The sequence below is a fragment of the Stegostoma tigrinum genome, chromosome 9 (genome assembly GCF_030684315.1).
Source record: "Stegostoma tigrinum isolate sSteTig4 chromosome 9, sSteTig4.hap1, whole genome shotgun sequence".
Taxonomy (NCBI): domain Eukaryota; kingdom Metazoa; phylum Chordata; class Chondrichthyes; order Orectolobiformes; family Stegostomatidae; genus Stegostoma; species Stegostoma tigrinum.
This window is the reverse complement of record NC_081362.1, coordinates 68,190,475-68,214,824: the sequence shown is the minus strand read 5'-3', so window position 1 is coordinate 68,214,824 and position 24,350 is coordinate 68,190,475. Positions and strand designations below refer to the sequence as shown.

At 39.3% G+C, this 24,350-nt stretch overlaps 1 protein-coding gene across 1 annotated transcript in view; it reads left to right on the top strand.

The window, feature by feature from the left end:
* LOC125454729 (suppressor of cytokine signaling 5-like) overlaps nucleotides 1-18,296 on the top strand; it is a 38,056-nt gene extending 19,760 nt beyond the window's left edge. Inside the window, exons 2-3 of the mRNA XM_059648607.1 lie at nucleotides 10,689-10,841; nucleotides 13,062-18,296. Coding sequence (XP_059504590.1) covers nucleotides 13,077-14,648 — 1,572 coding nt within the window. The 5' untranslated portion in view covers nucleotides 10,689-10,841; nucleotides 13,062-13,076 and the 3' untranslated portion in view covers nucleotides 14,649-18,296. The remainder of the gene's footprint in view (nucleotides 1-10,688; nucleotides 10,842-13,061) is intronic.
* Nucleotides 18,297-24,350: the final 6,054 nt, after the last annotated feature.

The window sequence follows — 24,350 nt, the reverse complement described above, 5'->3', positions numbered from 1 at the left end:
AAATCTGTTTCAACCAAAGTGCTAGAAATGTGACTTCTGACCAAACAAATTTGCTAGTTGGCAGCATTCCCTTCTGCACTGTGATTAAAGGTGTGCTTGTATCAAGATCTTCAAGTGTCGGTGACTATTTAAAAGAGGCACAAACAGGCTAACTCTGTTTAAAGTGCTGATTTATAGCTATCCACAGGGAAGCAATCAAACACTGTTTGCTTCTGTTTCAGTCAGAGTGGTAGGCATTAATAAGTGGCTGAGATGGAAGTAAATCTGGAAAGTCGTGAAAGTGAAAAGGCTATTATGATTGAAACAGAGGATTGGAAGAAATCTGCAAACTTTAATATTTTACAATCTTTAATACTTTACTGCAGCTGAGAGAATAGGAGCTGAAAAGCTATGAGCAGCATCTGTTTGTTGGAACTGAGCGAGATTTAGACCATGGCCAACCTAGGCATGCGTCTAGTCTGAAGAGCTAGAGTTAATGTTTGTGAATGAGTACTGGAGAGCAGTGTTGAGTCTAAGTGAGTGTGATGGACCAGAACAGTAGCAGCCCATTGAGATAGTCCATGACACAACTGCTGTTGAGAGTTTTGGGGCAAGACTAGAAGTCAAGAATTATAATCCTTTTGAAGTTTAACGAGATTTGATGACTGATTTAATGGTGCAGTCCTGCCTAAGGGAGGTTGGTGAGAAATCTGAGTTTTGTCTTTGCTTGCTAAATTGCAAAAGCAAATCATGTAGATAAGTTGATCACAGTTTTGTTCCCATGTTTAGCGCATGACTTCTGGATTTTAGAAATAAGTCATACGTTTGAACTTCTTTATTCATAGTGAAGTATTGTTACTTGTTCAAAGCCGTGGAATCTTATACTTTAATTCTCAAGTCCTGTGGACCGTACTTTAAAGGTTCCTGGTCCCTAATCAGAGCATAGCATAAAGTTAGCAATTTGGCCTAGGATCAGAGAGGTTTTGCTCAAGTTTTATATTTGTGGTAAGTGTTGGGCCAAAGTTGGTAAACTTATTACAGAATGTGAGGCAAGAAAAATTAAGATAATATAAACTATATAGGTTGAAAGTGTTCTTTTTTAAAAAAATGTCTGTTGACAACTATCTGATTAAATTCTGACTGCGTGCTCACTGCGATTTTTCTTTTCGAGCTGTGTAATGTTCAATATGAAACAATTTTAAAAACTTTATTTTAAAAAATCCAAGCTTTTCTTCCAACAGAAATTTTTTGCTTCATCTTAGATGTGAGAATGATAATCTGTTATTTCAATAAATTTGTATTTTTTTGCTGCTACTGCAAATGCTCCTGCATATTAGTAAATGTGGCCTTTTTTTAAGTTTAAGGAAGCATAAAGAAGCTATGGGACAAGTTAACAAAGCATTTTGTAATCCTGGACTTTGTAAATTTGAGGCATATAAAAGCAGATGGTGGAAATAGTGCAGATCCTATATGAAACTTGTGCCATTTCGCTTTCTTCCCCCCACCCCCGCTGCCCCATTAGTTTGTTTAATTCTGACCTCTGTACATTGGGAAGGACATGAAGGCTCTAGGTGGCTACTGAAAAGTTTAAAGGTTCCAGGGTAGGAAATTCCATTTTAAAGAGAGCATACTAGAGGAGTTGTATTGTTTCTGTAGGAACAGAAGGCTAAGGAGACTTAATTGAACAGGACAATCATGGACGGTTTACAAAGAGAAGATATACCAAATATATTTCTAATGGCTGAGGGATTAATTTAGTGGGTTCTAATTTTTAAGGTGATTTGGAAAAGCTATGCAGTGTGTGGTCGGTATTTGGTATCTACTGACTGAAATGATGCTGGAAATTTTCTGTAATAACTTTTGAAATAGAATAGGATTAATATTTGAGGTGGGCAACTGCAGGCCTTTGGGGAGAAGACCGGGGAGTTAGTCTTAATTGAATTGCTTTTCAGAGTAGCTGATGCATGCTTGATGGGCTGAATGACTTCCTTGTATGTTGTGCTATGCAATGCTGTTCAATTCATCTGTAATACTTGTTTAAGTAAGCTTAACTGTCCACTCTCAGTGAAGAAAAATCTATGACTGCGGTTTGTAGCTGTAAAAGGTCATCTGTTCTGAAGTCTTCGTCAGCGATACTAAATGTAGTACTTTTTGCAGAGCAGGCAAGTTCTGCAGGTGCACTCTGGACATTTTTGTAAATGACATGAGATTCTAAAGAGTTTCCTTTTATGGAGGTAATGTCACTCTCTTAGACATTAAGCATTACATTTTGCAGAAGAATTTAATTAATGCGCAGTGTGATGGAGCAAAAGTTCTAGTTACCTCTGAGGAAGACTTTTTTCCCCATGGAGGATGATGTCAACAACTGAATTGCAGTAAGAATTAATTTGTCTTTAATCCAAGAGTTCTACTTATACTTGGACTTGCTTTAAGAAATGTTCCATGGGTTCTTAAGTTCTGTAAGTGCATTCATTTGCTATATTTTTGGAACGTCAAATGGAATTGAGCGTGTCCAAAGATACTCTTTGCCTTTTCTTAAAAAGAAATCCATGGATTGAAGGATCACTACATTCTTAAGAACCCGCTAATCATATGTTTTGACTTCTAATTTTGTTACTTACAAGCGCATAATTTCAAAAAGCTCTTAGTACCTGGTGTGTTTAAAGTTAGAAAAGGGGTGTGCGTGTGCACGCGCTGGACATGGTATGACATACCTCCATGGCAGTGAAACTTGAGCCCAGACTTTCATGCATGCCCACAGCTACTATCTCGGTCATCTACTTTCAGTTATCCTAAAGTTGAGTCTGAATCATTTTGTGACAGAACTGTATGAATCTGTCTGCCCATGGTTATGATAACCTCTGCTTGGCTTCCGGTGACAATTGCCAGTTGCCATGTTTGTTAACCATTCATTTCTATTGCTCTGGCAGCATCGCATTGCCTTTTCTTAGGTGCTATTAATATCGGTCATGTGTATTTTTTTAAAAAATCACCAATTCCACTTCTTCTCCAGTCTTTTTCTTTGTATAATCTTAGAACTTTTCAGCTGTGTATTACTCTGATGGGTTCCAGTAGGAATCACTTGCCTTGCTTTAGCTGTGTTGACTGCAAACTCTGTTTAAAGTAACCTTTTAATCCTTTCTTCTTTTCCTTGACCTTTGTTGCAATTACAATGATTGGCCTGTAACTCTTCTGCCATCCAATTCTGTGAAATTCTGCTTCAGTTGCTACCTGTTCCACTGCTTCATGGAACAACTTTTTTTTTCTTTGTCCTGACCTTTCAACAGAGACCTCCGTTGGCCAAAAAAATTCACTTGGTCCCTTTTTTGTCTTCTACATCAACGTGTTTTCCCCTCGTAACGTCAGTGATAAGTGTGGGACCAGCTTTTGCACTTGATCCTAACTTTTTAAAAAATTCATTATAGAATGGAGGTGTTGCTCACTAGATTAGCATTTATTGCCCAGAGGGTAGTTAAGAGTCAACCATATTGCTGTAGATCCATAGTGACATGGTAGACTACACCAGTCAGAGATGGCAGATTTCTGTCCCTAAAATTTTTTTTTCGTACTTTTTTGTTGAATTCAAAATTTACCATGCATTGTGGGATTGAAACCATATCTTCAGAGCATTATCCTGTGGTTCTAGATTACTAGTTCAGTGACATTGTCATTGCACTGCCACCTCCTGAAGGTAGAAAATCCAATTGTTTATTGGTAAACTATTAGCAGTATGCCACTGAGTATTATCACCTAAAGGGATAAGTCATACATTTCTTCTGCTTTCTCGAAAACATCTTTGGCAGATGCTGCATGAAATTTAAACTGAACTTGTGTAGATATTTGGAGAAAATAGGGCGAGGGAATTAAAATAGACTGCTTCAATCAAGTTCGGGCTGATCAAATTATAACTAACTGACTTCTTCTAGGTATAATATCTGATTATGCTTGTGTCCAGAAAATGGACCTGATCAATTTGACCATGTACTTGAAAAGCCTGTATGCATCTTGTACCAATTTTAGTCTGATTTTAGAGAAATGAGGAAATTTGTACAGAGCTGGGAAATGGCTAACTTCATGTATCGTTTGTGCACTGTTTCCTCTGTACAAATAGAGACTGATGTTGATGGATCAAGAAGGAAAGAAACAGGCCTGCATATTTTATGACTAAAGGTAAAAATGTTCTGAGAGGCTGGAGGGATTTTTAGCTTCAAGTGCCACTCAAATCACACTCTGTATTGGTTCAGAAATTCACCTGTTGCGTAACGTCAGGAAATGATCACTGAAATCCAATAATAAATTTTTAAATCAGAATCTTTCAAAAATGCACATGCTTTGAAAGTTTAAGGCCGTGGAGATCTGCAGCAGAAGAGAGAAGTCCTTTTTGGGCCAATTAAGTCTGTGTTGGTCAAAAACAACTGCCACCTTATTCTAATCCATTTTCCAGGACTTGGTGTATGGCTTTAAATGCCTTGTGCATCACAAGTGCACATCTAAATGCTATTTTAGAATATTCTGAGGATTTCCACCTGCACCACCCTTGCAGGCCGTGAGTTCTACATTCCCATAACCTTTCTGGGGGCAAGGTTATTTCCTCTCCGCTCATCTTCTGCAATCCATCTGCGATTTGCCTTTACCTTTACCTTTAAATCGATGCTCCCAGGTTTTTGATGCCTCCAAGAAGAAAAATTCCTTCCTGCCTCTCTCTCTTGCCGCTCATAATTTTAGACAAATCAATCGTGTCTCTGTCAATCTCCTCTGCTTTGAAGAAAATAATTCCAGCCTGTCTAATCTCTCTTCACAATTGAAACTCTCCAGCCCTGGCAATTTCCTGGTAGACCACCTCTGTGCACCCTCCTGAGCGGTCACATCCCTCCTATAATGGGCACTCCGGAATTGCACACAATCTAACTGTGGCTGCTAATTGAAGGAATGGAATGAAATGTTTTTTAAACAGTTGGATTGCGTAACTTTCAGAACAACGCTCGGTTTTATTTTTGAAAACGTTTAGTTCCATCCCTTTGACATTATAAAGCAGTTAGTTGTCTCCAGAAACAACACCAATGCTGTTCTACAAAATTATAAAAAAAATTTCAGTAAAGCAGACTTTAATCTATTGTGCCTGATCTGGCTCAGCGTTGGAGTTATCTATTCTGATCACATTTCCTGCTTTGCCAAGTGTTTAATCAATTTCAGTAACAATTCAGAATTGAAAAACATAATTTTGTCCCACCCACATTGTACTTTGCGTGCTGATAAAAACATAAAGCCTTTGATTTTTGGCAATACACGAGCTTTCAAGAATTAGCTGGTTCAGTGCTGTGAAATTTCTGTTTTAGTACGTTCAGTATCAATCCAGTGCAACAACATCTTGGAATAGATCTTTTGAGTGAAGAATTATTATTAAAATGAATTTGCATAGAATTGAAAAAAATCATGTTTTTAAAAATTACTCATGCAATGTGGGTATTGTTGGCTGGGCCAGCATTTATTGCCTGTCCCTACTTTCCCATTGAGCAGGTAGTGGTGGGCTGTCCTCTTGAACTGTTGCAGTCCATAAATCTACAGCTGTATTCGGGAGGGAATTCCAGGATTCTGATCCAAAGACACTGAAAGAATGGTCATATCTTGCCATGTCAGGAAGTGAAGTGACCTGGAGGGTCACTGCTGGTTGTGGAATTCCCATATATCTGTTGGCCTTGTCTTTAATGGAATTGTCATGGGTCTGGCAAGTGATTAGTTAACAGTGAAGATTGTCAGAAAATAAGCTAAATAGATCTACAGTTCTGTCTTGCTAGTCTAAAACTGGGATGTATGCGAATTTGAGAAAAGCAGTCTTATGTTTTAAAATAAAAAAAAGACTAAGACTCTTTGTATAAGAACATTGATTTTTGTTTCAATGTCTCAATGTAAACTGGTTCTCAAGGCTGTATCTAAACTTTTTTTGCATTTTTAAAAAGTCTGCCAGCAACAGTAGCACTGGAAAATAGAACACCTAGTATCCACAATCATTTCTACCCCCCAGCCCCCATCACCTCTCCATGAATGGCAAACTACAGTGTTAACTTTAATCTTCTTTTCTTACTTCATTTACTTTAAGCTTGCCTAAGTGGCCTTTCCAAGCAAAGCAGAATTGACAGCAATCTTTAGTATACATGGATAGGTTGCAGTGGTCGGATGTAAATCAGGTCCTAGAAGTTAAAGGCCCCTCTCAAACACTGTGTTGTTCTTGTTGATTGTTGCAGTATTCTGTGCCTCCAGCTTGATATCACTTGGATTGGGTTGAATTGAATTGATTGAAGACTGGCATGTATGATGCTGGGGATCTTTAGAAGAGGTTTTATTTCATATATCTTGAAGTATTTTAAATTTTGAATTGGCTAAATTAAATATCTTCTGTGGCGCATTTCCTTGAAGAAACTGTTCAAGTAAACCAATTGGAGTACTGTTTAATGTAGAGACTTTCTGTTCAAGCTTTTCATCTTACTTCCATCCTGATAAATGAAAGATTAGTATATTTCAAAGCGGCAACCATTTCTGCTGTATGAAGAAGGCTTAATTGGTAGGCAGTGATAGTAGGAACTGCAAATGCTGGAGAATCTGAGATAAGGTGTAGAGCTGGATGAACACAGGCCAAGCAGCATCAGAGGACCGGCAAGGGTCTAGGCCTGAAAGGTCAACCATCTTGCTCCAATGCTGTTTGGCCTGCTCTGTTCATCCAGCTCTACACCTTATCTCTTAATTGGTTAGCAAGTGGGCTACGGCCGGAAAATTTTCAATGGTGAACACAACAAAATAGTGCTCTCTCAAATTTTGTTCAGTTGAAAAGGGTGAGTTGCCTGGATCATATTCTTTCAGTTATTTATAAACTACATCAATGAGTTGGATGAAGGGACAATGTATTTGGCCAACTTTTTTAAATTCAGTTGGGGCAAATATTGGCAGTTGGATATGATGTGGGGAAAATATGAACTGGCTGCTTGGCAGGAAGAAAATTTATTGAATATTATTTAAACAGATTAGAGAGATTAGATAACTGTGTGCTCGTTTTCCTTGGCACAAAGGAAACTGAGGGAGGGGCATATGTATGGGATGTATAAAACTTAAGGAGCATAGATCGGACAGATCGGAAGGAACTTTTTCCCTCTTGATTGAAAGTAGATTTAAAGTCAGGCCTGTGGGTTTAGAAGAGAGTGAGTTTTTTTCCCACCAAAAAGATGGTGAGAATTGGAATGTTGACTGTAAGGGTGGTAGAGCAAGAAATTCTCAAAATTTAAGTGCCTTGGTATTGCAAGTATACATCTAAACAATGAGCCAAGGGCTGGAAAGTAGGATGAGAATAGTTGGGTTCTTGTTTTTGACTGACTCCATGGACTTTTCTATGCTGTAGACCTCTATGATCACTTTGTACTGGAGTTAGGTTCAGAAGCCCTGATACATGAATCTCAAACATAACAAGCAGGTGCCAAAAACAATTCAGGAGTAAATGGAATGTTGCTTATTGTGAGGGGAATCAAATATAGTTGCAGGGAATTTTGTTGCTACAGTGGTATAGACTGTATTTGCCTCATTTGGAGTATTGTATACAATTTGTGTCCTTAGTTAATTTAAAGGATTTAGGTGTGTTAGGAACAATTCAAAACATTAAAACATATGATACCTGGATTTTGCAGGGGAGGTTTATCTTATGAGGAAAGGTTGGACAGGCTGAGCCTATATCTGTTGAAGTTTAGAAGTATGAAATGATCTTATTGAAACACGAAATCCTGAGGGACATGACGAGTTGAATGGTGCTTCCCATTGAGAGAGAATGTAACCACAGGCTGCTGCTTAAATATAAAGATTGCCCTATACAAGATTGAATGTTGAGGTTCACAAGGTGTTGAAATGCTCTTCCCAGAGATTTGTGGAGGCTGGATTGTTAACTCCTTTTAAGGTGTGGGTAGACTAACCAAGGAATCATAGAATCCCTATCAAGTCTGCACTAATCCTCTGAAGAGTATCCCACCCACTCTTAGACTTTCGCCATGGTATCCCAAATACCCACTACCCACCATGGCTAATCCACCTAGCCTGCTGCTCTTGGACACCATGGCAATTTAGCTTTGCAAATCAACCTAACCCCTGTACATCTTTGGGTTGTCGGGGGAAACCATAGAACCCGGAGGAAACCCACACAGTCACCCAGTGCTGGAGTTGGACCTGGGTTCCTGGTGCTATTAGGCAGCAGTGCTAACTACATAGTCATCGTGCTGTCTGTATGCGCACTTCAACCAAATCACCATATTTGAAACTCAAAAGTGGACATCCCTCACTCCTATCAAGGAGGGACTATGGTCAGTCAGAGGACTGATTTGTCATCAATAAGGGGAGGTGGTGAGGACCCCCAAATGATTAAGTAGGAAGTGCAGAGGGCAGAAAGCATTAGCAGTTTAGAGGAATGAAGTGTGTGACAGCCATTGAGGGAAGATGCTGCATGCAGTATTGAACATAATAGGCCATGAGCCTTGGTAGGACATGGGTTTGATAGCTGAGTCATGGAGAGCGTGAGGTAGCAGAGAGAAGATTTTAGCATTTGAAATTGCTGAGTAGAGAGGTCATTAACCTTCTTGTGGCATTGGAGTATATTCCTCCAGGGTGTGGATATCATACTGACCTAGACAGCTACTTCAAACCAGGCTGGCAAATTTGAAATGGTGTACAGTTGAGTTTAAATATGGGTCCCTATGGTTTGAAGACTAATGTCTCAGTAATGGTGAGCAATTCTGGGTTACATGATTTAAACAAATTGTTCAATAGCATACAACTTGAGTATTGCTGACAAATGTGTTGTGGAAGCTTTTTGCCTTGCACTTAAGACAGTTTGGTTTCCCCTTAAAATTAGTATTCTTGCAATGTTTATGCTGCATGAAGAGAAGACTAATTAGCAGTTGGACACTATTAGAGGCATTGCCATGGAGAGCGCAACAAGTAATACTACTTGGTTAACTACCAGGCTTTGGTTTAAAGTTTAAACCAAAGTGGCCGACTTGCCAGGGAATTCCCTGGGATATATTCTCTAAACAGCCTGTTCAGAGACATCATTGTACCCCTCTGGAATGGGTAGGCGTTGAACCTGGGCCTTCTGGTTCAGGGTTAGGGACACTCTCTTGATGCACTGTTAATGAATAGTTGGTGTAATCCATCAACTTGGATTTACTACTAATTAACTACATAATTAATGTTGCCTTGTCCCTGTAACAGGAGTGGGAGAATATCCATCCGTCTGTCTTTTCCCTACATGCGTCCCTTATAATTAATCTTGCATGTCTGAGAATGGGATGCTAGTTTCTATTTGCAATCTTTTTGCTTCGAGCAACGGTTTGGTCATGCAAAACTGACCTGCTGGCTCACAACTCCTGCAGATCCACTTTATTCATGCTGCTAGGTCTGTGCACACAATTGTCTGATCTCCAAAGATGACAGCTGATTCCCATTGAAAGTATCTAATCTAATCACTTTCTGCAATCGTGTTTTTCATCAGTTGATGTTAGTGGATACTTGCAGGGTAAATGGAGAGCTTTGACTTACTGTGGTGACAAGCTCACATTCCTGCAAGGAACAGTGGAGATGAGTGCTACTAGAGAGTGTATGGATGAACCAAGACCTGGAATATGCAAAACCACGGTAAACAGGCTGTTTAGAGGACTTTACCTAGCCTGGCTGATCATCCATTTGATAATTTTTTAGTTGAAACAACGTTATTGACACTGATCTCCTGGGTTCCTCTCTTTGCAATTTCTTTCCAGTCTGAGAACATTGAGTGAAATGTCCTTGTTATTTGGCTAATTACTTATTTGATTGCCATTCTTTTGCATCCTGTTCAATGTAGAACCTTTTTTGCATAAGGTTTTCTGAAATGAAGTATCTGATCATCTGTCTCCCTTGATTGCTATGTTGCTAATATTTTGCAACAGATTTGTGTGTTCATTAAGTATTCACCTGCTACATCTCATGTTTCAGATTTTCCACAATATTGTGCCAACCTGTTTTTCTCCTAAGATCAAACTGCCCTGCCTGCCTTGCATTTTAATATCCTTCGTGTGCCTATCCAAGAGTTGCTTAAATGTCCCTAAAGTATCTGACTCCACTAACACTGCTGGCAGCGCATTCCACATGCCCACCACTCTCTGTAAAGAACCTGTCTCTGACGTCTTCCCTATACCTTCCTCCAATCACGTTAAAATTATGCCCCCTCGTAATAGGCATTTCCACCCTGGGAAAAAGTCTCTGGCTGTCCACTCTATCTATGCCTCACCATCATCTTGTACACCTCTATCAAGTCACCTCTCATCCTCCGTCGCTCCAGTGGAAAAAGTCCTAGCTCCCTCAGCCTTTCCTCCAGGTGTGGTCTAACCAGGGTTATGCCCCAACACTGGAAAGATGAATTGGGTGCATGTTTTAAGTAGGAAATAGCAACTTACAGGTGAAAGAAACAATTTGTGTTGAGCAGATGTGAACTAAAGCAGCATGGAGTAGGTTTATTCAACTAGAATATTTTATTATTTATTCCCATTATATTCCCTATTCCTTTTCCATTCTTCCTCCATTAATGAAATGAATATTCCTTGGTGTGCAGGGTTTAATCTTGTGCACTGTATTATTCACTGCTTCTTGCACCCAGGTTGTTACTAATTAACTACACAATTAATGTTGCCTTGTCCCTGTAACAGGAGTGGGAGAATATCCGTCTGTCCGTCTTTACCCTACATGTGTCCCTGTATGTATTTGCTGAGTCCTCCAGTAGGTGGAATGAATGAACACTTTGGGACTCTGTCAATTTAAAACTAAGAACTTCTTCATTTAGAAGAAAAGCAGGCAAACAGGTTAGTAACTCCATATTTGCTTTTGAACTCCAGTTCTTCTGTAACAATCTCCAAAAATGTCAATGTGATCTCAAATAGCTATTTTAGTTTTTTTTTGGTTTTACTTTTGTTTCTTTTTGGTTAACCTCTGCTGTAAAACTTCAAGTTAATGCAAGATTTCAACAGAATTTTCATTTGAGCCCTTTGAAGAAGTTATCCCCACAAGTGGATCTTTATTTAGGACAAGAAGGGGAACGTCCTATCGCTGCTTGCTCTTAGTAAGAATGTAAGAAATAAGGGCAGGAGTAGATCATGAGGCTCCCAAAACCTTCTTGACCGTTGAATGTGATTATGGTTTAACCTTCTCCATTGCTCCACCCGTTCCTCTCAACCTTCGGATTTTCCAGTTGTCTGACTTGGCCTCAGCTATTCAGTAACTTGCTGTCTAAAGCTGCCCGGTTTGAAGAACTCCATAAACTTATGACCCTTGGAAGAAATTTCACTTCATCTAGGCCTGATACATTCAACCACTTCTTCTGAAATTACACTTTTTCTAGATTCCCCTTACAATGGGGGGGACATCTTTTTACCATCTACCCTGTCAAGTCTTCTCAGAATCTTGTTTCAATACACTTGCTTCATTCTTCTCATGGAACGATTATACACTCAACCTTGCCTCGTAAGACAGCTGCATCATCCCACTATTCAGTAGTAGTTCATTTGGGGTTGGTGGGGGGGGTAGTGGTGGGGCATCAAAGCAAATTCAGTAATGAATTAAACCGAAAGAACTGTCGATGCTGAAAGTTAGGAACAAAAAACAAAGTTTCTGGAAGAGCTCAGCAGGTCTGGCAGCATCTGTGGGCTTAAAAAAAAGTTAATATTTCGGGTCCAGTGACCCTTGTTCTGAGGAACGGTCACTGGACCTGAAATATTAACTTTTTTTAAGCCCACAGATGCTGACGGACCTGCTGAGCTCTTCAAGAAACTATTTTTGCTGAATAATAAATTTTTCTGTGTAGGATTTCAAAGCAACCCAAGAAGTCCACCATTTTAAGAGGAACTTGCTACATCTCCTAAGTTCATCTTCAGTCTCCATTTCCATTGTGACAAATCAGATTCTTACTTTAAAATCAATATTATTGAAGATTATCAATTTTAAATTATTTAAGATATCGTCAAAGCCATACATTAGGCTCATTATGGCAATGGTAGATATTAAGTCTTGTATTGAAATAGACTGAAACAGAAGTGGGAGTGGGTATTGTTTCAAAAGCATCCAAGCACTTGCACTTTAGGATTGTGTTTTCACATAAAGTCAGTTTCAACATTTTGGGTTAACAAACAGGATTAATAATATTGATGGGCCTGAATTGCCTTCCCAAGAAAATATATCCCTTATGGAATATATGAAAAGGAATAGTTGTTTCAACTATTGTACATTTATTGCGAATAAATGACTGGACACAGACATCCAGCAGTCTGTGTGGGTCTGTTTGGATGCAGTCTATGACTGTGATTTGTGAAAGTGTTAACACCAACTTTCTGTGGAATTTTGTAGGCCAGTCACATTACCAATAAATTAATTTTACAAAATGCGAGTGAAATGTCTGAGTCCTTAAAATCATCCAGTTCCTTTATTTGCTATGCCAGTGGTTTAATTGATGTAAAGCATCTCATCTTACTGCCTGGAAAGGGGCAATCTATTCTCCTGGTGTCTTGGCCAGTGCTCCTGTCTAATCAGCATAAATGGAAACAGATTAATTGGCTATTCCTCCCATTTTTAGTTCATCAGATTTTTGCTGTTTGCAAGTTGGTGGCTGTGTGTGTCCATAAATGACAGCATTTCAAAAGTAATGGCATCTGGAGTAGTTTTCTATTTTGATTTGCTGTAGTACCAAATGAATGCAGATTTTACTGCTGGCTTAATTTTCATTTTATTGCAAATGGAGAAGTCTTTAGAATTTACTGACACTTGGCATTGTTCATCTAGACTAAATCTGCCTGTTCTTTTTAATCAGTGAAAAGGTTCAGAGAATGGAATTCAGATATGCAAATGAATGTATGAAAAATTCTGTTTGCACAGGAATTCCATTCAATTCCAGAATTGCATTTATTTTGATATGCACTCAGACGGTCTCTAAATTTCTAGTTTACAGAAACTTTGGTACAGGATTAGATATAGCTTTGTTTTTGAACTGTTGTTCAGTTTGTTTTAATGTATTTCTCTTGTGTCCTTTTTAGATACATGATTAACCTATGGATAAAGTTGGAAAGATGTGGAGCAATTTAAAATACAGATGTCAAAACCTTTTTGTTAATGAAGTTGGAGGCAGAAATGAAAATGACTTCAACTGTCCAAAATGTTTGGTCAGTAAAAATGTAAGTGTACAAGTTGGTGATTTGCCTCAGCAAGGTTTCAGTCCATTAAATAGAAATGGAACTCTGTCACTGGTTGCAGACAGAAGGAATAGAAATTGTGTTTCTGACATCCCAGAGATTGTTGAAGCTGATTTAGATAAAGAGAATGAGAACTTGCCTACTACACAAGATTCTCACCTTGTTCGAAGAGACTCTTACTCCCGTCATGCTCCATGGGGTGGAAAGAAGAAGCATTCTTGCTCTACAAAAATGCAAATATCATTTGATATAGATAAACGCTTTAGTCGGACAAGATGTGGGTTACAGAGACGTGAAAGACGATATGGTGTAAGTTCTATACATGATATGGATAATTTGTCTAGTCGGAGTATGAAACGGCAATCTATACGCCAGCGATTGCAAGAAACTGTGGGACTGTGTTTTCCACTACGAACACGCAATAAACAGTCAAAGAGCTTATTCTCCAGCAGGAGAAAAATTTTGCTGTCTGAACTCATGCTTGAAAGATGTCCTTTTCCAGCTGGATCAGACCTAGCGCAAAAGTGGCATCTTATTAAGCAGCACACTGCTCCTGTGAGCTCACAGTCAGCCTGTTGGCTTGAGACATTTGATCCAACATTTGCTTCTGCAGAAGATGAAGAAGATAGACTTCGCGAAAGGCGTAGGCTCAGCATTGAAGAAGGAGTCGATCCTCCTCCCAATGCTCTTATACATACCTTTGAATCGACTGCACAAATTAATCAAACATACAAGCTGGGACCAAAGTTAGCACCTGGGATGAGTGAACTTTCTGGTGACAGTCGTGCAATAACAAATGGAGATTGGGACTCCGAAGAAGATACCACAACTCTCTGCCTCCAGGCACGTAAACAGAAACCACGGCAGGTGGCAGGAGAAAACATCAGTCATTCTACCAAACCTGGACCCTGGAAAGTGCACACGCAAATTGATTACATTCATTGCCTGGTACCAGACCTTCTACAGATTACAAGTAACTCTTGTTACTGGGGAGTGATGGATCGTTATGAAGCTGAGGCTCTTCTTGATGGCAAGCCTGAAGGTACTTTTTTACTCAGGGACTCCGCACAAGAGGATTACCTTTTCTCTGTGAGCTTCCGCCGTTATAACCGCTCTTTGCATGCAAGGATTGAGCAATGGAATCACAATTTTAGTTTTGATGCCCATGACCCCTGTGTTTTTCACTCCTCCACTGTAACTGGCCTTCTGGAACATTATAAAGATCCCAGCTCGTGCATGTTTTTTGAACCTTTGCTTACTGTTCCACTGACCAGGACTCTTCCTTTCAGTCTGCAGTACATCTGTCGTGCAGCTATCTGCAACTGTACAACGTATGATGGAATAGATGCACTTCCACTTCCTCCACCTCTACAAGAGTATCTGAAAGAGTACCATTACAAGCAAAAAGTAAGGGTGCGATGGCTGGAATGAGAGCCATTTAAAGGTCAAATGAGAAGTGCACCCAATAATTCTTGGCTCTATTAAATTGCCAAAAATTGCATACTCATTGAATATGTTTGGAACGTTTATTCAACAAGAATTCTTTCTGAATTACTTGGGCTTGAATTGACTTAAGTGGTTTCTCTTTCAGGTACTTGAGCACTTTGTGGTGTCAGATTTTTAGTGTGTACCCCTGTTCTACCTGTAAATTAATGTGCATATATTTATTATGTTGGCCTTTAAGGTTTTACTAGCTTTTATAGTTGTCTATGTGCAGGATATGGTCAAATCAAAATCATTTGATTCGGGCAACTGTGGAGCTCTAAAATTGAAGCTGAAGCAACATGTAGTATGCACATTTACTGCAGGATCTTAGAAATCGTATAATGAAGTTCAAATTAACTTAATGAGGCCACCCTTTTAGACATCAAACACTACTTGTGTTGAATTGGCATTCTGCTAATTAGCCTGGATGATTTTAGTCAAACTGGAAAGATTTTAATTTTTGGAGGTATACAAAGATTTCTTTTGTTAATGCATTCTTTGGAATGGTTTCAAGATACTGGTTGTCTCCTGTAATAGTGCAGCTCAAGCGCTTAATTGGGTGTGTACAGTACTGCACTATCTTTTGAGAGCGGGTGTTAAATCGAGTTGTTAGTTCACACCTGTGGATGAAAAAATCCCTTAACACTCTTTTTGAAAAGTAGGTGTTATCGCACTCTCCTAGCTAATCTTTGTCCCTTACATAGTGTCAGTTTAAAATACGTTGCTGTTTGAGGGAGCCTGCTGCACAAATCAGCTGCACATTTCTTGCAGAACCACTGTGACCACCATTCAGAAGAACTTAATTGGCTGTTCAGCACTTTGGCCTGTCCTGAGGTTGTGAAAGCCACTCCACTAGGATCATTATCTGATTTTTTTTAAGATAGTTATCTTGAAATAATCTTTCTTTTTAAGAGAATGGGCAGTTTTTGTTCTTAGCAGTCGTCCTGATGGACATCAGCAAAGCTGGCCCTTGCAATTTTTGTATCATTTCCCAAATTAAAATTAGTTGACATTAATGAGTGACCACAGGTTATCACTTGCTAGTTGACATTTAGATTCTCTAATTTAAAGATCTGCCTGAATAGTGTAGGACAATCTTTTTAATAGCTGAGATGTCAGTTTAAAAAAAAAATCTCAATTGACTTTAGAAATTCACAAAGAACATTTGTACATTTTATCTAATAGCCTGCAAGCAGGAATCCAGACTGTAAGTTGTATAGTTGGAGTATAACTTTACTTTGGCAGTTAAAGATGAGCATTGGACCAAAATATAAATTTAAGTGTGAAGAACAATTTAAAACAGAGAAAAACATGATAATGCCCGCAAGTTTTCTTTGAAATTTGGTACATAAGAGCTTACGTGTGCAAATACCTAGGGACTTGTAAAACCATAGGATTCCACGTTAAGGTAGAGAAGGATGAGCTTTGAGCTGTTTTCACGTCCTGTTTTGGTTCATAATTAGGAAATTGGATGTCCTTGCAATTCTATTTATAGTTACTACACCCTATTCTCCAGTACTTTTTGCATGAAACAAAGACATCAGCAATTTCTCCCACTATTGAAACATCTCAACGCAGAATAATGAATAATCTGCCCCTCTTTGCAAATGATTTTCCTCCTTTTTTTACTGCTTTGATGAATATGGGGCCACTTCCAAATATAGTGAGCAGGAGTAAGGTCGGTCTTTCTAACAGTTAACAAGTTTCTGGTGACTAAATTTTTGTTCAGGATGTATGCATTTTGACAGTGACCATTAAATTATTTGGGACCCAAGACTAGAAATAAATGAAATTTAAAATATGAATTTAATATTTTAGTAAGTTTCCAGAAAAGCAGTTTTTAGTTTTGATGTTTTCCATGAAGGTGATAACTATAATCTGTTATCCTTTTTAATTAGCCCACTTTGTTGTGACTAGTGACCATTTTCACTTCAAGATCCGCAGCAATGTGGTTACCCCTTAACTGTCTGCTGGCCAGCCAGTGAGACCCTGATCACGTGAATGAATGAGTAAAAGAAAAGAATGCACCCCAAGGAGTGTTTTAGTTTCAATCGAAACTTTTGAACTACCCACTACTTGGATGTAGGGAAAATTATTAATTATATATTGGCTCCAAAAATAATAACTGATACTTTTTAAAATCCAGCCACATTCTTAAAATAAATGAAATTTGTTCAATACTGACCAGAAGCTTGATAGTTGTCCTATAAAATGCTGTGATTTTTGGCTTTTTTACTAAACAGCTATGTTAGTCTGTCTTTGCAATTTTGGCTATGTGCAGCCCATTTCTATCCAAAATCAGCTTATTTGGTCCCGTGTTATGCAGCTTGCATGTCGCATGCTATGTATCTTGTGTGTCGAAGGAAAAGCAGCATTCAGCAGAATTGCGTTACATTGTAGGAAAAAGTGGGCACAAACTTATTTTGTTGAACTAGATTATTTCTCATCCTTGTCAAATTTTAAATCGATATATGTGCAGCCAGAATTTTAGTTTGACTGCTTATGATACCGAAAGGTGCCAGTTTAATAAATTCAATCAGATTTAGTTTCCAGATAAAGTAGGAAGTGTAACAATGTGAATTCTGCTTTTTTAAAAGCAAATCGTCGATTCTTCAATTCTGTGTTTTAAGATTTACCTTTGCTTTTTGCAAGTCTTGCTTTAATAGCACAATTGTATATTTGGAATGCAGCGCAAGTACACCCTGAAAAATCCTTAGCTATCTTTTATGTCTTTTTGTTTTAAGAGTTGTATGCTTATTTGTGGACTGTTAACCACAGGTGCTGTGAAGCTGAACTTTACCACATCAAAATGCTTTCAACTTGGCTTGTTTCAACTTCTTACTAAACTATTCATAAACTTTGTAAATACTGTTAGTTCACATTTGTTCTCTGTCCATTCTAGATGTTAGCGTGGAGGTCTGCTTCTTAACATACATTTGATCACATTTTGTTAATGTCTTACTGAACGTGTACAACGTGCACATTAAGTTGTAACTCTTTGTCACCAACAGAGCTAACCTCCCACAATTGTTTGTATATGTATCCCAACTGCAGTTTTTAATCATCATCTTTTCTGTACCTGCAGAAGGTTACTAAATTAATCTAAGATTGTCTGCAAAGCCACCATCTTTATGTTGAGTCCTGGTGATGCATGTGTAAATTGTGTAATTGGTTCAACTGTGTAAATTTGTTCTCCTTGGTATCTGAAATTGTTTATGTGGAACTCTGATTAAGATTACCTGATTTACTGACTTAAGGTGCTTTTGGAAGCAATAATTTGTTTAAAGACATGCCTGTCATGTGTTCTGTGGTGATCTTTGACTTTGAAGTATGATATCCTGTACTATTTTTTCCAACTAAAAGGATCTTGCTGGACAGTTTCTCAATTTCTGACTTAACGTTTTACTCAGGTTAGAAGGCTTGGTGAAGAGAATGTGGTCCAAAACACACTATTTAGAAATAACTAATTATTTCTCCCAAATTTTTAAAATCTGATCAGAATCTTGGCTTTTCAGGGAAAAAAGATAAATCTCAAGGAGCAGAGATAATGGGAACTGCAGATGCTGGAGAATTCCAAGATAATAAAATGAGAGGCTGGATGAACACAGCAGGCCAAGCAGCATCTCGGGAGCACAAAAGCTGACGTTTCGGGCCTAGACCCTTCATCAGAGAGGGGGATGGGGAGAGGGAGCTGGAATAAATAGGGAGAGAGGGGGAGGCGGACCGAAGATGGAGAGAAAAGAAGATAGTTGGGGAGGTAGGGAGGGGATAGGTCAGTCCAGGGAAGACTGACAGGTCAAGGAGGTGGGATGAGGTTAGTAGGTAGCTGGGGGTGCGGCTTGGTGTGGGAGGAAGGGATGGGTGAGAGGAAGAACCGGTTAGGGAGGCAGAGACAGGTTGGACTGGTTTTGGGATGCAGTGGGTGGGGGGGAAGAGCTGGGCTGGTTGTGTGGTGCAGTGGGGGGAGGGGACAAACTGGGCTGGTTTAGGGATGCAGTAGGGGAAGGGGAGATTTTGAAACTAGTGAAGTCCACATTGATACCATATGGCTGCAGGGTTCCCAGGCCATATGGCATCAATGTGGACTTCACCAGTTTCAAAATCTCCCCTTCCCCTACTGCATCCCTAAACCAGCCTAGTTCGTCCCCTCCCCCCACTGCACCACACAACCAGCCCAGCTCTTCCCCCCCCCACCCACTGCATCCCAAAACCAGTCCAACCTGTCTCTGCCTCCCTAACCGGTTCTTCCTCTCACCCATCCCTTCCTCCCACACCAAGCCGCACCCCCAGCTTCCTACTAACCTCATCCCACCTCCTTGACCTGTCAGTCTCCCCTGGACTGACCTATCCCCTCCCTACCTCCCCACCTATCTTCTTTACTCTCCATCTTCGGTCCGCCTCCCCCTCTCTCCCTATTTATTCCAGCTCCCTCTCCCCATCCCCCTCTCTGATGAAGGGTCTAGGCCCGAAACGTCAGCTTTTGTGCTCCTGAGATGCTGCTTGGCCTGCTGTGTTCATCCAGCCTCACATTTTATTATCTTGGAAATCTCAAGGAGCATTTTGTTTCTCTGAAGGTGTCACATCAAGTGAGAATGCAACTGAAATAAAACTTGATTTTTGTTACCCAGTCTTTCATGTACAAATAGGATATTGCTCGTCTAAAGAGCAAAATCAATGCATGATATTGTTCCTTTTGAGAACCTTTCTCTGTGGATGGAGAATAATATCCAATAAAATACTGTACTTCAGGTAAATCCAAGACAAGCACCTGTTCTGGTGCCATTATTCAAAGAATGGGGAACTCGTCTCAGTTTAGCATGTCTCTTTGGTACCATCCCAACTAGATTAACTGGTCACTTATCTGTTGGGTGTTTGCAAAATGGTGCTAATCTGGATAATTTGCTGTGTTTACCTGTCTATCACTTACACTTAAAGCAATTTTCCTATAAATGCTTGAAGACATTTTGGTATGAACAGCATTGTAAATGTACGTAATTACTTTCATCTGGGTGTGTTCTTTTATCATTTAGACCAATAGTAGTGGTCTTTTAGGGCCTGCAACAGCCAATTGCACTAGTTTCTAATTCGTGCAAGTTTCAGATTTTATTCAGTAGTTGATTATGTATCTTTTCTAATGAAATATCTTAATGTCTTTTTTGTGCCTTCATTATTGCACAAGTTTTCATCTTTTTAAACTCTTATTTTTATGTGGCGGGTTTACAAATGAGCAAATAAATCTCAATTTTAAGTAGCTGGTATCTCTGTATAAGCAACCTTCACAAACTGAACTCCCTTCCAGCAAACCCCTAATTTCTGAGCTGTTTTCATTCTTGTATTCAGAACTCGTGTTACATTTGAACCTCAACTGTTTAACCCAGGGCAGCTTGTAGACATCCTTGTTAGGTGGAGATGATCAACCTGCCAAGTCACAAATTTCTAAGATATGACATCAATTAATTCTCAGTGAGATAATACTGCCCTGTATGTGCATGCAAAGTGGACAGCATTTGAACACTTCCGACCAAGATTCCAGACTAAGGTTTTCACAGTAAAATTTAAATTCAAGTTGAGCTTTTTGTGACAGTTGTATCAATTTAATAGCTCTTTATGGCCCGAAAGCAAACAATTCATGTGAATTATATACAAATTTTTTGTCATTTTCAAGCTCCTTTTCGACGCTGCATCTTAATTTGTTTGCAGGTTTAAATTACACATATATTTAATGGATTTTAATCAAAAACTGAATCAATACAGTTAAATGTATCAACAATAGATGTTGGCTAAGTTCTGAATTTTTTTGGGGTGGGGGAAGAAAAAATGAAAATCTCAATAGTTCGAAATTCACAAGGAGTTTTTCAAAAAGGTGAGATATGCTATAATATTAATATTGTCTTAGGTGGGGCCACTTAAGGCGATACAACCTTGTATAGTTCAATATAATAATACTTTACAGCACAGGAACAGGCCCTGAGACCCATCAAGTCTGCGCTGATTCCTAGTCCTTGTTTAGACCTGCTATTTATTGCCTATTTCCTTATCTATCCCTCTGTCATTCATGTGTCTATAAAGATAAAACTTAACCATTGCTACAGTGCCTGCTTCCACCACCTCCATAGCAGTGCATTCCAGGCACCCATCACCATCTGTGTGAAAAGTTTTCCCTGCACTTCTCTGCCAAACCTGACCCCCTCTCACCTTGAACCTGTGCTGTCTTAGAACATAGAACATAACCTAACCTACATTCCCCTCAATTCTCTGCTGTCCGTGTGCATGTCCAGCAGTCGCTTAAATGTCACTGATGACTCCGCTTCCACGACTACCACTGGTAAACTATTCCATGCGCTCACAGCTCTCTGGGTGAGGAACCTCCCTCTGACATCTCCTCTATACCTTCCTCCTAACACCTTAAAACTGGTACCCCTCGTGGCGGTCAATCCTGCCCTGGGGAAAAGTCTCTGGCTATCGACTGTATCCATGCCTCTCATAACCTTGTACACCTCGATCAGGTCACCTCTCTTCCTCCTTCTCTCCAGAGAGAAAAGTCCGAGCTCAGTCAACCTCTCCTTGTAAGACAAGCCCTCCAGTCCAGGCAGCATCCTGGAAAACCTCCTTTGCACCCTCTCCAAAGCCTCCACATCTTTCCTATAATAGGGCGACCAGAACTGGACACAATATTCCAAGTGTGGTCCCACCAGGGTTTTGTAGAGCTGCAGCTTAACCTCGTGGCACTTAAACTCGATTCCCCTGTTAATGAAAGCCAAGTCTTGTAGTTGATCTTTTCTACCCTGGAGGAAAAAGCCTCCAACTATCCACGATTTAAGCCTCTCTATCAGGCCACCCCCTTCAGCCTCTGTCTGTTTCCAGTGGAAACAATGGGTTTATCCAACTTCTCATAACTAAACTCCTCCAGACCAGGCAAGATCCTGGTAAACCACCCCTGCGCCTTCTGTAAAGCATGCACATCCTCTGGTAGTGTGACCAGAACCGCGCACAATATTCCAAATGTGACCTAACTAAAGTTTGACATTAACTTTTAGCACTCTGAATCAAATCTTTAATGATCGGATCCAACTAAGCCACCTCGTCTCAGTGGCCAATCTAAAGTCTGAATTAGGGCAGCGTCAATCCAGTTTTGATGAAACTGGGTCTATAGCACAAAGCTACTGTTGAAATGGCACCGAGTGGCCATAAGGATTGCTAACGTGGAAATTGAATTTCTGTGAATTAATTTAAATCTTGGCAAAATATTGTTTTTTGAAGATAGTAGAAACTGCAGATGCTGGAGAATCTGAGATAACAAGGTGTAGAGCTGGGTGAACACAGCAGGCCAAGCAGCACCAGAGGAGCAGGAAAGCTGACGTTTTGGGCCTAGACCCTCCTTCAGAGGAAGAACAAAATGAAGGGTCTAGGCCCGAAACATCAGCTTTCCTGCTTCTCTGGTGCTGCTTGGCCTGCTGTGTTCACCCAGCTCTACACCTTGTTATCACTGATGTTTGTTTTTGGTTTTGTTTATAACTTCCATGAGACACTTGGACTCATTTGGTCCTCAAAATAGCAGAACTTTTTCTTTGCCATTTTTCCTGAGTACTTTCAGTCTACCTTTATAAGCATTGAATTAATAAACTGAATTGAGATTGTTTGTTTATTTTTTTGCACAGAGGCTAGCATAGAATGTGATTTGGCTTTTGTTTCTCTGTGCTGTGGACTAGTTTGCTTGGTGAATTCTGAAGCTCTTTCCAAGATATTTAAAGCTACATAAAATGTTGGGTTCTTTGTTTATTCCTTGGTTTTTTTTTTATTTGAACAGTCTGATGGATGAACTGCAGGGATTATGAAAACACAAGCTAGAATGACAATTTAGTCTCTGTTTGAGGAAGAACCAAATCTTAGTGATACATGTTCTAATCTAGATTTTCTTCCATCAAAATTGTCTAAGATAAAGAAGTTGCACCACCTGTTTTGAGCATCAAGTTCATGTCTCATGGTGTTTTAAGCTTATAGCAAACTGTTTGTTTAGGTTTAGTTTAAGAAATTAAAAGCTGGATCATCTTAATGTATTATTTTGTAGACTTTTATGGGCAAGATGGTGACAAGGTCCATTTGTTACTGCAGCTGCCAAGTATGTTCATGGTTTTGATCCATCTTCTATGCTGTTAGCAAATGTTCGGGGGGGCGGGGGGAACCCTCTAAGTTTCAAAGAAAAATGTACAGTTTTATTTTTGAGTTCTACAACCTATGGCATGGGAGCCCATATTGTTTGGTAGTATACTGGTCTCTTATTTCTAATTGTGCTTTATCTTGCATTAAAGTTCTTCTATGAATGTGCTGTCAAACAGTATTTTTTGCATCTTAGGTGAAAGCAATTATTTGAATATGCTGATCCCCTCAAACAAATTCATTTGTGCACTTTGCGATTTTTATAAACCTCCTTTTTCTGTGAGGGAAGTGTGTGCTTGCCAGTTGATGTATCAAATGCTTTGACATAAGCTAATTGCTATTTGTATGTAAAGTAAGTAATGTTTTGTTTATAACTAAATGTTAGTTCTTCTGAATTTTTAAGAACCTGGCTATATTTGCTTTTGAGAGATCCAGCTTTTAGCACACGGCCAATAAATGCATTTATTGTAAAATGTATTCTGTTATATTCTTAACGTGTAAATGCCTGTTTAGGGTATTGTTTACATTACATATATTAAAAAATTCAAATTCTGTCAGCTGTAGATTAATGCTCATTCTGGTGTGTTGTACAAAACTGATCATATGTATTATCAGCTATCTTCACTTGCTGTAATATTGCAACCATTTATCTCCACGTCCTGAAGACTTTCTCCATGTTCACTCTAGCTTCATTGTCTTAAAATGAAATAAAAACTACAGACACTAAATCCCTTTGTACTGTGCATTTTTATTGTCTCTGGTGATGATTAAGTATCAAAATTAGCGTGCTTCTGCTTCTTTCAAATTACTGGCAAATAGTTGCTTAGCTCAATGATAGAAATTCTGCAAATCCAATTTTGCACCTTAATGCTTGTGAATGTTGTAAGCCACATGTTCAATAAAATTAATTGTTAATCTTAAGCAGGAAACCTTTAATTTTGTATGTCTATACAGTGTGGAGCTGGAGGAACACAGCTGGTCAGGCAGCATCAGAGGAGTAGGAGAGTTGACACTTCAGGCCTAGACCCTTCATCCTGAAGAAGAATCTAAGCCCGAAATGTCAACTCTTCTACTCCACTGCTGCCTGACCTGCTGTGTTTCTCCAGCTCCACGCTGCATTGACTTTGACCCAGCATCTACAATTCTCACTATCTCTGGCCTTGTATGTCTAGCTTGATCAATAGCATTGATATTAAAAATAGGTTGAATTTTGTAAGTGACTGTTGCAAATCTTTACACCACCTGTAATAACTTAGTAGCAAATCTATGCCAATGCATTTCCCTGAGTCTGCCCACCACTTCACAAGAGCATAGATAAATCTCTTATTTTACTTTCTGTTTGGACTCTTTGTACTTTTTTATTTGCTTAGCATCCCAAAAATATTCACCTCAACCTTGATTATATCAATAACTGACTGTATCCCCATGGGCTTTGGATAGAATTGCAGAGGTACATAATTTCCCAGAGAAATGTCTCCATACTTGGGGAAG